Raw genomic sequence first — 15,757 nt, 5'->3', positions numbered from 1 at the left:
TAGACACAGCATACTCTTGCCAAGAAGTTGCCCCCTCAGGTGATATAATTAGTGTAAATATCACGCACTTTGAGGCCAGAGAGCGGTCTACGTTGAGGGTTGATAGGTGGTCTCACCCTACGCACATTGTCCGGCCTACGCACAACACCAGCAGAGGAGGAACAATCATGTATCCTGGTGAAGTTATGAAGAACCACACAGGCTTTAACAACATCATTTACATTTTGTTCACTCAGCTGAATGGCAGACTGGAGTACCCGCCATTTGGCACAAAGAATGCCAAAGGAACACTCCACCAGTCGCCTAGCACGTGATAGGCGCAAGTTAAAAATTCTGCGCCTGTGGTCAAGGTTGCGCCGGGGATATGGCCTCATGACATTGCGCGTTAACTGAACGGCCTCATCTGCCACAAGGACATAAGGGACTGATTCTTCAGTGGAGCCTGGTAGCTGGCGTGGTGGTGGTATATCCAACTGGTTGGTGCGTAGCCGCCGAGCCATTATGGAACTATTGAAGACTCAAGAGTCTCCCGTCCTTCCATAGGCCCCAATGTCAACAATTATAAACTTGTATTGAGGGTCTGCCAGAGCCAACAATACAACAGAAAAGTATTGTTTGTAATTGAAGAATTGAGAGCCAGAGTTCGGCGGCTTACGCACCCAGATATGTTTGCCATCAAGGGCCCCAATACAATTCGGAAACTGGCATTCCTCCTCAAAGTCCCTTGATATCCTCAACCAGTCTTCCTTCCTGGGCTCGGGCATGACGACTTGATGGAGTCTTGTCCAAATTTCTATACATGTTGGCCTGACTATGCCCGAAATTGTAGATCTTCCAATGAGAAACTCATGGTGGAGGGCGGCATAAGACAGGCCAGTGGACAGGAAGCTGAAGAACAACAGAAATGGATAATTTTAGAGTGCAGAAATGCCAAAAAAATCAGTTACATACCGACCAAACTTGGTAGGAATTGAGATAGACTAACACAAACATATTTGGTTGCACAATGACTAAGTGATATTGAGTACATATTTGACCTAACATTCTGGTCTGTAAGTTTAAACATATGTGGACTAAGATGAGGGCTTTAAACTTAGTCCAAGAAGCAAAAAATACATACTTTGGCCCACACATTATGAAGTTAAAGAATGTGGTTTTGTAGTACATACCGTATTGTGAGTAGAAGTCGCTCCTCTGCAGAAATAGCTTTGCGCATCCTTGTGTCCTGAAAGGTTATCCCAGGGCGCACTGTCTCCAAGAGTTGTTCAAATGTCGCAATACTCATGCGACAGTATTGGTAAAATTTTACTGGATGCTCCCGCAGAGAAGAATAGAGGCGGTGAAAATGACCTCTTGTGAGTCGTTGCCTCAAAAGTGGATGGACCCACATGCGTCTCCTCCTCCGCGGATCCACTATCACTGGGTATGGTTGGCCAAAGCGGCGTGACAAAAGCCAGTTGAACAGAACCTGCTCAGTTGTGGTGAAACTCAGACCCTCTGCCATGTTGCACAAAGAACACCAACACACCTCGTGAAAGCAAAGTCACAAATGGACAGAATTGAGGCAGCCACCTGTTCCTGAGTGTATAAATAGGGTGCAGGCTAATGATTTAAATTGTTAGCAGGCCTCAAAACCGTTAAATGTCCATTTTGCAAGGCTGCGAGAAAATCTCTGCATACGGATTGCATACGGATTACATACGGATGCTTACATGCGCAAAATACGCGACCGCACCTTGCTTACGGATGACATATGGAGCACTATTTAGAGGACATTCATCCGTATTACGCCAGTAAACTACGGACCGTATTTTGCGCCGGTTAGTGTGACCCCAGCCTAATGCAGCAGCAGAGTTACTCTGGACACTGTTTGGCCTCTGTTCAGCAATGTCCTTTTTTGCAAAGGTGCACAAAACATTGAAAAGCCTGAAAAGATAGACACTGCCGGATCATAAGAAGCCACACGGCATCCACAGTGACTCCATCTGCCTCATTATAGGGAATCTTCCACCAGAGGTTCCATTTGAATCACGTATTTCAGAGATTTACATGGAAACCCTGTTGTAAGCGCATAATAAATATGAGCCAAGCCTTACTGCGATCTTTGGGAGGTAGAATGAACAAATCAACAGCAGGTGATGAATTGGTTTTATTTATTTTTTACGCTGTTCATCATGTGGTATAAGTGATTAGGCAACTTTATTCTTTGGGTAAGTACGATTACAGCGATACCAGATGTGGAGACAGAGGGGTCAGCCGATGCTCTAGTCCGCTAGTCAAAACCGCATGGATCAGGGATCATCCCACCAAATGCCCACTCTCCTTTTACCGTGGACATAATACTACTCAGACAACACAGGGTGAGGGGAAAACAGTGTGGCAATACTTTATTGAACCACAAAACAGGCAAGTTATGTATTGAACAGTCCCAACAAAATACCCAACAAAATACCCAAAATGGTGTAAAATTATAGAGTCTCACACTTCGCCAGGATAAGAGCAGCTGTGACTTCAGAGCTTCCAGGCCTGACTACCCCACCTGTGGAAAGCACAGGAGGATGTAGCAACAAGCTTTGGAAGCTGACAGTCTATTGAGGTCAGGTGACCAAAGGGTCAGATGCTGGCTTCTCCGAATATGCCCATGGAACCAGGTGACCGGTGGGTGCCAATACTGGCTATCCCAAACATATCCATGGTTTCTTGGTGACCGATGGGTCCCAAATCCTGACTACCACAAACATATCCATGGCTTAGTGATGGTCAATGGAGCAGATCTGTTTTCTTTCAGCCAGGGCCGTAGCCCCCTAAGGTGGCATCCTGTAAAATGTCAAATCTCTTTTCCTTGTGATGGAGCCACGATCTGACAGCTATCCTGTAGAATGTTCCTGGCTGTGTTTTTGTAAAGAGTCTTTGGTTCTTTGGATCTCTGGATATCTTGACTCTCTGGATGTCCTGGATGTCTGAATGTATATGGTTAGAGGCATATTCCACTTACATATCTCACAACTGTTATCATTCAAGCCAGCATCCAGAGAACAAGAGGAAGATGTGATGAGGTTAACTCACATTGTTGGATTACTTAATTTGCATAGTTTTTATTCCTCTGTTTTGCAAGTCAACAAGCCACAGGACCCACACAATGGTCATTCAGCAGATTAAGTAAAAATCCAGTGTTCCTACAACTTATTGTCTAAAGATAGCAGACAATAAGTTGTAGGAGATGATATAAGAGACAAACATCAGCTATTCAAAATAAACAAAAATCAACGTTTAAGATTAAATATGACAACAGTGTATGGTTCTTGACCAACTGAAGAACAAATGCATAAATGCAAAACTCAACATATAGATAACAGTCTATTCCTCCTGGCTTACAGGAAATAGACGTGTGGATAATAAATGTAAAATGCTGTGTTGTCACACCAGATTTATATTTTTTTCATGTTTTGCTGCTGTCACACACAGACGCTTTTGCAAAATTGCATCGCCATATTTTGAGAGCTATAATTTTTCCATAGTTTTGCTGACAGTCACGTGAGGGCTTGTTTTTTGCAGGATGAATTAATGTTTATTGGTATAATTTTCAGACACATGACATTATTTGATCACTTTTTATTCCGATTTTTGGGAGGCAGAATGAACAAAAAACAGTAATTCATATATTATTTTTTATGTCTTTCCACATGTAGTAAAATTGATAAGGCAGTTTTATTCTTCGGGTCAGTACTATTATAGCGATACCTCATTTATATTATTTTATGTTTCAGTGCTTTTACATAATTAAAACTATTTTATAGAAAAAAAGAATCGCTTTATTATGAGAGCTATAACTTTTTTATTTTTCTGCTGATGGACCCGTATGGCAGCTTGTTTTTTTGCAGGACAAGATGACGTTTTCAGCTGTACAATGTTTATGTAGATTGGGATTTTTTTATCATGTTGTTTTCCACTTTTTGTTCACCAATATGATAAGACATAGTTTTGTGCCTTTTTTTTTGTTTTTAAGGTGTTGACTGAAGGTGTTAACTAGTGGGACAGTTTTATAGGTCAGGTTGTTCCAGAATGGGGCAATATCAAATATGTGTACTTTATTTTTTTTTATATATATTTATTGGAAAAATATTTTTCTTTTTTTTGCTCTTTATTTTGTGATTTTTTTTTATAAAAAATATTTTGACATTTTATTAACTTTTTTCTACTCTTTTACATTGTCCCCGGATGGGACATCAGCTGTATAATGACAGATCACTGATCTACCTGATCACAGAGCCATATCAATAGGGCAGTTTACAGGAACACAGCTCCTGCGGTGCCGTATATACACGATGCAAGTCAGGAAGGGGATTAAAGATGCTGTCTCTGAATGGATGGATGAGCCAAGTTGTGCCCTTTGAAATACCTGTGCCTTACTATACAGACAATAGGAAATATTCCTTCTACTACAGACCATTTGCTAACATCCCTCTGAGGATCCAGGAGCTATAAGGTGCCAGGATTGACACCTACCTCCAGCAAAAGCCCCTTTGTGCTTACAATACTGGTATATCCAATTTCACCTTTTTGTCAACTAAATGGAACTCTACTGCCTGATTTCAATTATTGATTATTTATTTCATTCACACTCTACATGAGTTTCTAGATGATGAAGAAGATATGATTCCCAGAAATAACATCACCACATAAAAAATAGTTTCTACCCTGTATGAGTTCTCTGATGTGCAACAAGTTTTGAACTCGTAGTATAACATTCCCCACATTCTGGACATGAATATGGCTTCTCTCCTGTGTGGATTCTTTGATGTTTAAGAAGATCTGATCTCTGGATATAACATTCCCCACATTCTGGACATGAATATGGCTTCTCTCCTGTGTGACTTCTTTGATGTCTAAGAAGAGCTGATTTCCGGATAAAACATTTCCCACATTCTGGACATGAATATGGCTTCTCCCCTGTGTGGATTCTTTGATGGACAAGATGATCTGATCTCTGGATAAAACATTTCCCACATTCTGAACATGAATACGGCTTCTCTCCTGTGTGGATTCTTTGATGGTTAAGAAGATTGAATTTCTTTTTAAAACATTTCCCACATTCTGGACATGAAAATGGCTTTTCTCCTGTGTGACTTTGCTGATGCATAAGGAGCTCTGCTTTCTGGAAAAAACATTTCCCACATTCTGAACAAGAAAATGGCTTTACTCCTGTGTGAATTCTCTCATGTTTAAGCAATTGAGATTTATATTTAAAATATTTCCCACATTCTGAACATGAATACGGCTTCTGTTCTGTGTGATGTCTGTAATGTGTAACCAAATTTGACTTACGGTTAAAACATTTCCCACATTCTGAACATGAATATGGCTTTTCTCCTGTGTGGATTCCTTGATGGATAAGAAGTTTATCTTTCTGGATAAAACATTTCCCACATTCTGAACATGAATATGGCTTCTCTCCTGTGTGAATTCGCTGATGCATAATGAAATGTGCTTTCTGGATAAAACATTTCCCACATTCTGAGCATGAATACGGCTTCTCTCCAGTGTGGATTCTTTGATGGTTAAGAAGATTGAATTTCTTTTTAAAACATTTCCCACATTCTGGACATGAAAATGGCTTTTCTCCTGTGTGACTTTGCTCATGCCTAAGGAGCTCTGCTTTCTGGAAAAAACATTTCCCACATTCTGAACAAGAAAATGGCTTTACTCCTGTGTAAATTCTCTCATGTTTAAGCAATTGAGATTTATATTTAAAATATTTCCCACATTCTGAACATGAATATGGCTTCTGTCCTGTGTGATGTCTGTAATGTGTAAGCAAATTTGACTTACGGTTAAAACATTTCCCACATTCTGAACATGAAAATGGCTTTTCTCCTGTGTGAATTCTCTCATGTGAAAGCAAGTTAGATTTATATTTAAAATATTTCCCACATTCTGAACAGGAAAATGGTTTCTTCTCTGTGGGAATTATTTGATGTTCAACATCACTTTTGCGGCTTTCATTTTGCTTAACAGTCTGTGATGAATCCAAATAGGTGACTGATTGAAAAGGCTCCGATGATTGATTTTTGCTCTGAAGGGCAGGAGGTATAGCTGGAATAATGGCATGCTTTTCATAGGTATCTGGTTTTACACCACAGTCACCTGCCAAGAATAAAACTGATTTTATTATTTTTCATTATCAATGCCTTATATTTTATATCATTTCTATATACATAATTCTATACAACTCAAAGTATAATGAAACTATGACCTAAGACAGTGGTGAGCCACCTGTTCACAAATCCCATGGTACTGAGCCTCTAAAGTACAATACAAACGCAGAATAATAATAATAATAATAATAATAATAATAATAATAGGAAATATGTATATAGTTCTTCTGACTCGCTATGTTGCTCACCCCATGTGCAGAGCATTGCATTAGCTTAGGTATCCATGGTTACTACCACTCATGCCACAAATGCAAGCTTGTGTCCCTGTTGGAGGAAAAATTGCAAACTCTCGAAGAGAGGTTAGCTACATTGAAGATCATTAAGGAAGGTGAAGAGTTCTTAGACAAAGCAGAATTATCTCTTCATGTTACAGAAAGAGAAGAAATTCGAAGTGCACCTGAAGAAACAGAGGACTGGAGACATGTGACCCAGAGAAGCAGGAGGATCAGGAGGCAGTCAGCGCCCATACTTCTCAGGAACCAGTACCAGGCTCTCACACAGGAAAACAATGAAGAAATACATCAGGATAAGACTTTGCCCACAAACAGCAACCTTGTACGCCTTCAGAGTCCTCCTGGATGGAGAAAGAAAAATGTCGTGAAGAAGAAACGGAGAGTGGTGGTCATGGGGGATTCCCTGTTGAGAGGAACAGAGGCCGCTATCTGCAGACCGGATATAACTTCAAGAGAAATGTGCTGTCTTCCAGGTGCAAAAATTAAAGATGTGTCTGACAGGATATCAGGACTCTTCAGACCTACAGATGACTACCCATTCTTGCTACTACACGTGGGGACAAACGACACCGCAAGAAACGAACTGGAAACCATCTGCAGAGACTTTGAAAACTTAGGCAAGAAAGTGAAAGAACTGGGAGCGCAGGTGGTCTTCTCTTCCATCCTCCCAGTGGATGGCCATGGAACAAGGAGGTGGAATAAGATTCTGCAGGTGAACAACTGGCTACGTCGATGGTGCCGTCAGCAACGATTTGGATTTCTGGATCACGGAATGAATTACCTATACGATGGACTACTTGCTAGAGATGGGGTGCACCTTACGAAGACTGGAAAGCATGTATTTGGAAGTCGCCTTGCTACACTTGTAAGGAGAGCTTTAAACTAGAACAACATGGGAAGGGAAGCAAAAGACCAGAAAAAGCCATACACCTGACAAATGCTATTGAGAACTCTGCTATTAGAATTGGAAAGGAAGAAAAAAGACGAAAGAATCTAATTAATAAAAATATTGGAGAAAGAGAAAACAATCACAAACTAAAATGTTTCTATACTAATGCACAAAGCATGGGCAACAAACAAGGAGAATTGGAACTACTAACACAGGAAAAGAAATATGATGTCATTGGAATCACTGAAACTTGGTGGGACGGTACACATGATTGGAATACAAGACTAGAAGGATACAAATTATTTGCAAGAAACAGACTTGATAAACGAGGAGGAGGTGTCTCATTGTATGTTAGAAATGCATATATCTGCACAGAGATTGAAGCTTCTGAGACTGGGAATTCTGTGGAAACTGTTTGTGTAAGAATACAAGGACAGAACAATCGAAAGGACACCATTGTAGGCATTTACTATAGGCCGCCTGTGCAAGCTGAAGATATGGATGAACTCTTTATGCATCAAATGGCCAAGTTCTCCAAAAAATATGACATAGTTGTCATGGGAGATTTCAACTATCCAGACATTTGTTGGGAATCTCTCTCAGGCAAAACTAACAGGTCAAGGAAATTCTTATCCTCTCTTGCTGACAACTTTATCTTCCAAAAGGTAGGGGAGAAAACAAGGGGAACTGCTACCTTGGATCTAATCCTTATAAACAGGGAGGAAATGGTTGAGGAGGTAAAAGTGGCTGGGACCCTAGGAGGTAGCGACCATGCTATTTTAGAATTTTGGATAAGTAGAGGAGGAAGACCTGTGAAGACTCAGACGTCAAGGTTAGATTTCAGAATGGCAGATTTTAAGGGATTCAGAAAGAGAATTGGAGGGATCCAATGGCTGGATATCCTTAAAGACAAAAATGTCCAGGAAGGATGGGAAATCTTGAAAAATGAAATTCTCAAAGCACAATTGTTAACAATTCCGAAAAGAGGGAAGAATAGGAAGCATTTAAGGAAACCAGGATGGATGAACACAGAACTTAAGCACATGCTAAAAATGAAGAAAGAAATGTTTATAAAATGGAAAGAGGGAGGCATATCTAAAGAAGAATATAATGCTGTCTGCAGAACCTGCAGGGCACAAATCAGATTATCTAAAGCTGACAATGAATTGAGGCTTGCAAGAGATGTCAAAAGCAATCATAAAGGATTTTGGGGATATGTCAAAAGTAAAAGAAAAGTCAAAGATGCTATAGGATTTTTACAGGATGAAAATGATGAAATGGTAAGACAGGATGTTGAGAAGGCTGAACTTTTAAATTCCTATTTTGCATCTGTTTTCTCTCAGAAATTAAATGTAACCTCAACTGTTCTTCACTGTCCTATTAAGGGAATAGAAGAATCCAGGATATCTATAAACAGAAAGATAGTGAGGAAACACTTAGCTAACCTAAATGAATTCAAGTCTCCAGGTCCAGATGAATTACACCCCAGAGTACTGAAGGAGATAGCAGAAGAAATTTTTGAACCCCTCTCCATAATCTTTGAAAATTCTTGGAGAACAGGAGAAGTCCCAGAAGACTGGAGAAGAGCAAATGTTGTTCCTATCTTCAAAAAGGGGAAGAAGGTGGACCCAGGCAACTATAGGCCGGTGAGCCTGACTTCTATACCAGGAAAGATCTTTGAACAAATTATTAAACAACATGTATGTCAGTACCTAGATAAGAATGAAGTGATTAAACAGAGTCAGCATGGGTTTGTAACTAATAAGTCATGTCAGACTAACTTAATTTCCTTCTATGATGGAATCACTGATTGGGTGGATCAAGGAAATGCTGTAGATATAGTATATCTTGACTTCAGCAAAGCATTTGACAAAGTATCTCATACAATCCTTATTGAAAAAATGACTAAGTATGGAATGGACAAGGCAACTGTTAGGTGGATTCATAATTGGCTTAGTGATCGGACCCAAAGAGTGGTCGTAAATGGCAGCACATCCAGTTGGAAGAATGTCTCAAGTGGGGTACCACAGGGCTCTGTCCTGGGCCCTGTATTATTCAACATCTTTATCAACGATTTAGATGAAGGAATTGAGGGTAAACTGATTAAATTTGCTGATGACACAAAGCTAGGTGGGATAGCTAATACTAGAGAAGAGAGAGAGAGGATTCAAAAAGATATAAATAAACTGGAGCAGTGGGCAGCAACTAACAGAATGGTTTTTAACAGGGAAAAATGCAAAGTACTACATCTGGGCAATAAAAATGAAAAAAGCATATACAGAATGGGAGGAATAGGGCTAAGCAACAGCACATGTGAAAAAGACTTGGGTATACTAATAGAACACAGACTGAATATGAGTCAACAGTGTGATGCAGCAGCAAAAAAGGCAAATGCAATTCTAGGATGTATTAACAGAAGCATACAGTCTAGATCACGTGAAGTCATTATTGCCCTCTACTCCTCTTTGGTCAGACCTCATCTGGAATATTGTGTCCAGTTTTGGGCACCACATTTTAAAAAAGACATCAACAAACTGGAGCAAGTTCAGAAAAGAGCGACCAGAATGGTGACCGGTCTGCAAACCCTGTCTTATGAGGAAAGGTTGCAGGATTTGGGAATGTTTAGTTTGCAAAAGAGAAGACTGAGAGGAGACTTAATAGCTGTCTACAAATATCTAAAGGGCTGTCACATTGTAGAAGGATCATCGTTATTCTCATTTGCACAAGGAAAGACTAGAAGCAATGGGATGAAACTGAATGGGAGGAGACACAGATTAGATATTAGAAAAAACTTTTTGACAGTTAGAGTGATCAATGAGTGGAACAGGCTGCCACGAGAAGTTGTGAGTTCTCCTTCAATTGAAGTCTTCAAACAGAGGCTGGACAGACATCTGACTGGGATGATTTAGCGAATCATAGAATCATAGAATCGTAGAGTTGGAAGGGACCTCCTGGGCCATCTGGTCCAACCCCCTGCTCAAAGCAGGATTCGCTAAATCATCCCAGTCAGATATCTGTCCAGCCTCTGTTTGAAGACTTCCATTGAAGGAGAACTCACCACTTCTCGTGGCAGCCTGTTCCACTCATTGATCACTCTAACTGTCAAAAAGTTTTTTCTAATTTCTAATCTGTGTCTCCTCCCATTCAGTTTCATCCCATTGCTTCTAGTCTTTCCGTGTGCAAATGAGAATAAAGTTGATCCTTCTACAATGTGACAGCCCTTTAGATATTTGTAGACAGCTATTAAGTCTCCTCTCAGTCTTCTCTTTTGCAAACTAAACATTCCCAAATCCTGCAACCTTTCCTCATAAGACAGGGTTTGCAGACCGGTCACCATTCTGGTCGCTCTTTTCTGAACTTGCTCCAGTTTGTTGATGTCTTTTTTAAAATGTGGTGCCCAAAACTGGACACAATATTCCAGATGAGGTCTGACCAAAGAGGAGTAGAGGGAAATAATGACTTCACGTGATCTAGACTGTATGCTTCTGTTAATACATCCTAGAATTGCATTTGCCTTTTTTGCTGCTGCATCACACTGTTGACTCATATTCAGTCTGTTATCTATTAGTATACCCAAGTCTTTTTCACATGTGCTGTCACTTAGCCCTATTCCTCCCATTCTATATATGCTTTTTTCATTTTTGTTGCCCAGATGTAGTACTTTGCATTTCTCCCTGTTAAAAACCATTCTGTTAGTTGCTGCCCACTTCTCCAGTTTATTTAAATCTTTTTGAATCCTCTCTCTCTCTTCTCTAGTATTAGCTATCCCTCCTAGCTTTGTGTCATCAGCAAATTTAATCAGTTTACCCTCAATTCCTTCATCTAAATCGTTGATAAAGATGTTGAACAATACAGGGCCCAGGACAGAGCCCTGTGGTACCCCACTTGAGACATTCTTCCAACTGGATGTGCAGCCATTTACAACCACTCTTTGTGTCCGATCACTAAGCCAGTTATGAATCCACCTAACAGTTGCCTTGTCCATTCCATACTTAGTCATTTTTTCAATAAGGATTGTATGAGAGACTTTGTCAAATGCTTTGCTGAAGTCAAGATATACTATATCTACTGCATTTCCTTGATCCACCCAATCAGTGATACCATCATAGAAGGAAATTAAGTTAGTCTGACATGACTTATTAGTTACAAACCCATGCTGACTCTGTTTAATCACATTCTTATCCAGGTACTGACATACATGTTGTTTAATAATTTGTTCAAAGATCTTTCCTGGTATAGAAGTCAGACTCACCGGCCTATAGTTGCCTGGGTCCACCTTCTTCCCCTTTTTGAAGATAGGAACAACATTTGCTCTTCTCCAGTCTTCTGGCACTTCTCCTGTTCTCCAAGAATTTTCAAAGATTATGGAGAGGGGTTCGAAAATTTCTTCTGCTATCTCCTTCAGTACTCTGGGGTGTAATTCATCTGGACCTGGAGACTTGAATTCATTTAGGTTAGCTAAGTGTTTCCTCACTATCTTTCTGTTTATAGATATCCTGGATTCTTCTATTCCCTTAATAGGACAGTGAATAACAGTTGATGTTACATTTCCTTTCTGAGAGAAAACAGATGCAAAATAGGAATTTAAAAGTTCAGCCTTCTCAACATCCTGTCTTACCATTTCATCATTTTCATCCTGTAAGAATCCTGCTTTGAGCAGGGGGTTGGACCAGATGGCCCAGGAGGTCCCTTCCAACTCTACGATTCTATGATTCATATAGTGACTGTTAGTTACTAGTGGTCATAACCATGGATACCTAAGCTACTGCAATGCCCTGGACATGGGGTAAGCGACAGAGAATCAGGAAAACTATACCACATTTCTATAAATAAAACTACACATAAATGGCTTAACACCTTCACCCCCGAGGGTGGATTGCACGTTCATGACCGGGACAATTTTTACAATTCTGACCACTGTCCCTTCATGAGGTAATAACTCTGAAACGCTTCCATGGATCCCGGTGATTCTGACATTGTTTTCTCGTGACATATTGTACTTCATGTTAGTGGTAAAATTTCATTCAAATAACTTGCGTTTATTTGTGAAAAAAACAGAAATTTGGCGAAAATTTTGAAAATTTTGCAATTTTCCAACTTTGAATTTTTATGCCCTTAAATCACACAGATACCGCACACAAAAAACTTGATAAGTAACATTTCCCACATGTTTACTTTACAACAGCATAATTTTGGAACCAAAATTTTTTTTTGTTAGGAAGTTATAAGGGTTAAAAATTGACCAGCGATTTCTCATTTTTGCAACACCATATTTTTACAGACCACATCACATTTGAAGCCACTTTGAGGGGTCTATATGATAGAAAATACCCAAAAGTGACACCATTCTAAAAACTGCACCCCTTAAGGTGCTCAAAACCACATTCAAGAAGTTTATTAACCCTTTAGGTGCGTCACAAGAATTTTTTGAATATTTAAAAAAAAATGAACATCTAGCTTTTTTTCACAAAAAAAATACTTCAGGTTCAATTTTTTTTATTTTACCAAGGGTAACAGGAGAAATTGGACTGCAAAAGTTATTGTGCAATTTGTCCTGAGTACGCTGATACCTGATATGTGGGGGGGACCACTGTATCGGCGCATGGCAGAGCTCAGAAGGGAAGGAGCGCCGTTTGACTTTTTCAATGCAAAATTGGCTGGAATTCTGATCAGACGCCATGTCACGTTTGGAAAGCCCCTGATGTACCTAAACAATGGAAACCCCCACAAGTGACCCCATTTTGGAAACTAGACCCCCCAAGGAACTTATCTAGATATGTGGTGAGAACTTTGAACCCCCAAGGGCTTCACAGAAGTTTATAACGTACAGCGGTACAATTAAAAAATCATTTTTTCCACAAAAATGATCTTTTCACCCCCAATTTTTATTTTCACAAGGGTAACAGGACCCTAAAAGTTATTGTGCAATTTGTCCTGAGTACGCTGATACTCCACATGTGGGGGTAAACCACTATTTGGGCGCATGGCAGAGCTCGGAAGGGAAGCAGCGCCATTTGACGTTTTTGGCTGGAATTGAGATCAGACACCATGTCACGATTGGAAAAGCCCTGATGTACCAAAACAGTGGAAACCCCCCACAAATGACACCATTTTGGAAACTAGACCCCCCAAGGAACTTATCTAGGTGTGTGGTGAGAGCTTTGAACCCCCAAGGGCATCACAGAAGTTTATAACATACAGCCGTACAATTAAAAAATCATATATTTTCCACAAAAATGATCTTTTCACCCTCAATTCTTATTTTTCCAAGGGTAACTGGACCCTAAACGTTATTGTGAAATTGGTCCTGAATGTGCTGATGCCCTACATGTGGGGGTAAACCACTATTTGGGCGCATGGCAGAGCTCGGAAGGGAAGCAGCGCCATTTGACGTTTTTGGCTGGAATTGAGATCTGACACCATGTCGCGTTTGGAAAGCCCCTGATGTACCAAAACAGTGGAAACCCCCCACAAATGACACCATTTTGAAAACTAGACCCCCCAAGGAACTTATCTAGATGTGTGGTGAGCACTTTTACCCCTCCAGTGCTTCACAGAAGTTTATAAAGCCCGGGCGTGAAAATAAAAAATTCATATTTTTTCCACAAACATGATCTTTTAGTCACCAATTTTTTTTATTTTCTCAAGGGTACCAGGAGAAATTGGACCCCAAAAGTTGTTGTCCAATTTGTCCTGAGTACGCTGATACCCCATATGTGGGAGAAAACTACTGTATGGGCACATGTCGGGGCTCAGAAGGGAAGTAGTGACGTTTTGGAATGCAGACTTTGATGGAATGGTCTGCGGGTGTCATGTTGCCTTTGGAGAGCCCCTGATGTACCTAAACAGTGGAAACCCCCCACAAATGACCCCATTTTGGAAATTAGACCCCCTAAGGAACTTATCTAGATGTGTGGTGAGCACTTTGAACCCCCAAGGGCTTCACAGAAGTTTATAATGCCCGGGCATAAAAATAAAAAATTCGTATTTTTTCCACAAACATGATCAATTAGTCCCCAATTTTTTTATTTTCCCAAGGGTAACAGGAGAAATTGGACCCCAAAAGTTGTCCAATTTGTCCTGAGTACACTGATACCCCATATGTGGGAGAAAACTATTGTATGGGCACACGTCGGGGCTTGGAAGGGAAGTAGTGACGTTTTTGAATGCAGACTTTGATGAAATGGTCTGCCGGTGTCATGTGCGTTTGGAGAGCCCCTGATGTACCTAAACTATTGAAACTCCCCACAAGTGACTCCATTTTGGAAACTAGACCCCCCACGGAGCTTATGTAGATGTGTGGTGAGCACTTTGAACCCCCAAGTACTTCACAGAAGTTTATAACGCCCGGGCGTGAAAATAAAAAAAACAATTTTTTCCACAAAAATGATATTTTTGCCCCCAATTTTTTATTTTCCTAAGGGTAGCAGGAGAAATTGGACCCCAAAAGTTGTTTTGCAATTTGCCCTGAGTATGCTAATACCCTATATGTGGGGGTAAAACACTTTTTGGGCGCATGGCAGAGCTTGGAAGGGAAGGAGCACCATTTGACTTTTTCAACTGAGAATTGGCTGGAATTGAGATCAGACGCCATGTTGCATTTGGAGAGCACCTGATGTGTCCAAACAGTGGAAACCCCCAATTATAACTCCAACCCTAACCCAACACACCCCTAACCCTATTCTCAGCCCTAACCCTAATGGGAAAATGGAAATAAATACATTTTCTTTTAATTTTATTATTTTTCCCTAACTAAGGGGGTGATAACGGGGGGTTTGATTTACTATTTATGGCGGTTTTTATGTTTGGCAGCTGTCGCACGCTAAAAGACGCTTTTTATTGTAAAAATAGTTTTTGCATCACCACATATTGAGAGCTATAATTTTTCCGTATTTTGACCCATCGAGTCATGTGAGGTCTTATTTTTTGCGGGACGAGTTGACGTTTTTATTGGTACCATTTTCGGGCACGTGACATTTTTTGATCGCTTTTTATTCCGATTTTGGGGACGCAGAATGAACAAAAACCAGCGTTTCATGAATATCTTTGGGGGGGTGCGTTTACACCGTTCCGCGTGCGGTAATATTGATAAAGCGGTTTTATTCTTCGGGTCAGTACGGTTACAGCGATACCTCATTTATGTCTTTTTTATGTTTTGGCGCTTTCATGCAATGAAAACTATTTTATATAAAAAAATATTTTTGCATCGCTTTGTTCTGTGAGCTATAACTTTTTTATTTTTTGCTGATGATGCTGTGTGGTGGCTCGTTTTTTGCGGGACAAGATGACGTTTTCAGCGGTACCATGGATATTTATATGCGTCCTTTTGATCGCGCGTTATTACACTTTTTGTTTGGCGGTATGATAATAAATCATTTTTTGCTTCGTTTTTCATTTTTATTTTTTAAGGGGTTAGCTAA

At 40.2% G+C, this 15,757-nt stretch overlaps 2 protein-coding genes across 6 annotated transcripts in view; one reads left to right on the top strand and one right to left on the bottom strand.

The window, feature by feature from the left end:
• LOC141094243 (uncharacterized) overlaps positions 1-15,757 on the top strand; it is a 1,213,871-nt gene that overhangs the window by 117,564 nt on the left and 1,080,550 nt on the right. The gene's annotated exons all lie outside the window — the stretch shown is intronic.
• Positions 1-15,757, bottom strand: part of LOC141094226 (uncharacterized) — a 754,752-nt gene that overhangs the window by 516,094 nt on the left and 222,901 nt on the right. For 4 of the 5 annotated variants that reach the window (XM_073580033.1, XM_073580031.1, XM_073580032.1 and 1 more), the window contains exon 7: positions 2,362-6,144. The exons of the other annotated variant lie outside the window; for it this stretch is intronic. In XM_073580033.1, coding sequence (XP_073436134.1) covers positions 4,694-6,144 — 1,451 coding nt within the window. In that variant the 3' untranslated portion in view covers positions 2,362-4,693. Of the gene's footprint in view, positions 1-2,361; positions 6,145-15,757 lie in introns of those variants that run through there. 5 annotated transcript variants of the gene reach the window in all.

This window comes from Dendrobates tinctorius, unplaced genomic scaffold, assembly GCF_039654945.1.
Source record: "Dendrobates tinctorius isolate UK_male_01 unplaced genomic scaffold, ASM3965494v1 ptg000063l, whole genome shotgun sequence".
In the NCBI taxonomy this organism is placed as follows: domain Eukaryota; kingdom Metazoa; phylum Chordata; class Amphibia; order Anura; family Dendrobatidae; genus Dendrobates; species Dendrobates tinctorius.
The sequence above is the reverse complement of the archived record's forward strand: the minus strand, read 5'-3'. Positions and strand labels throughout refer to the sequence as shown.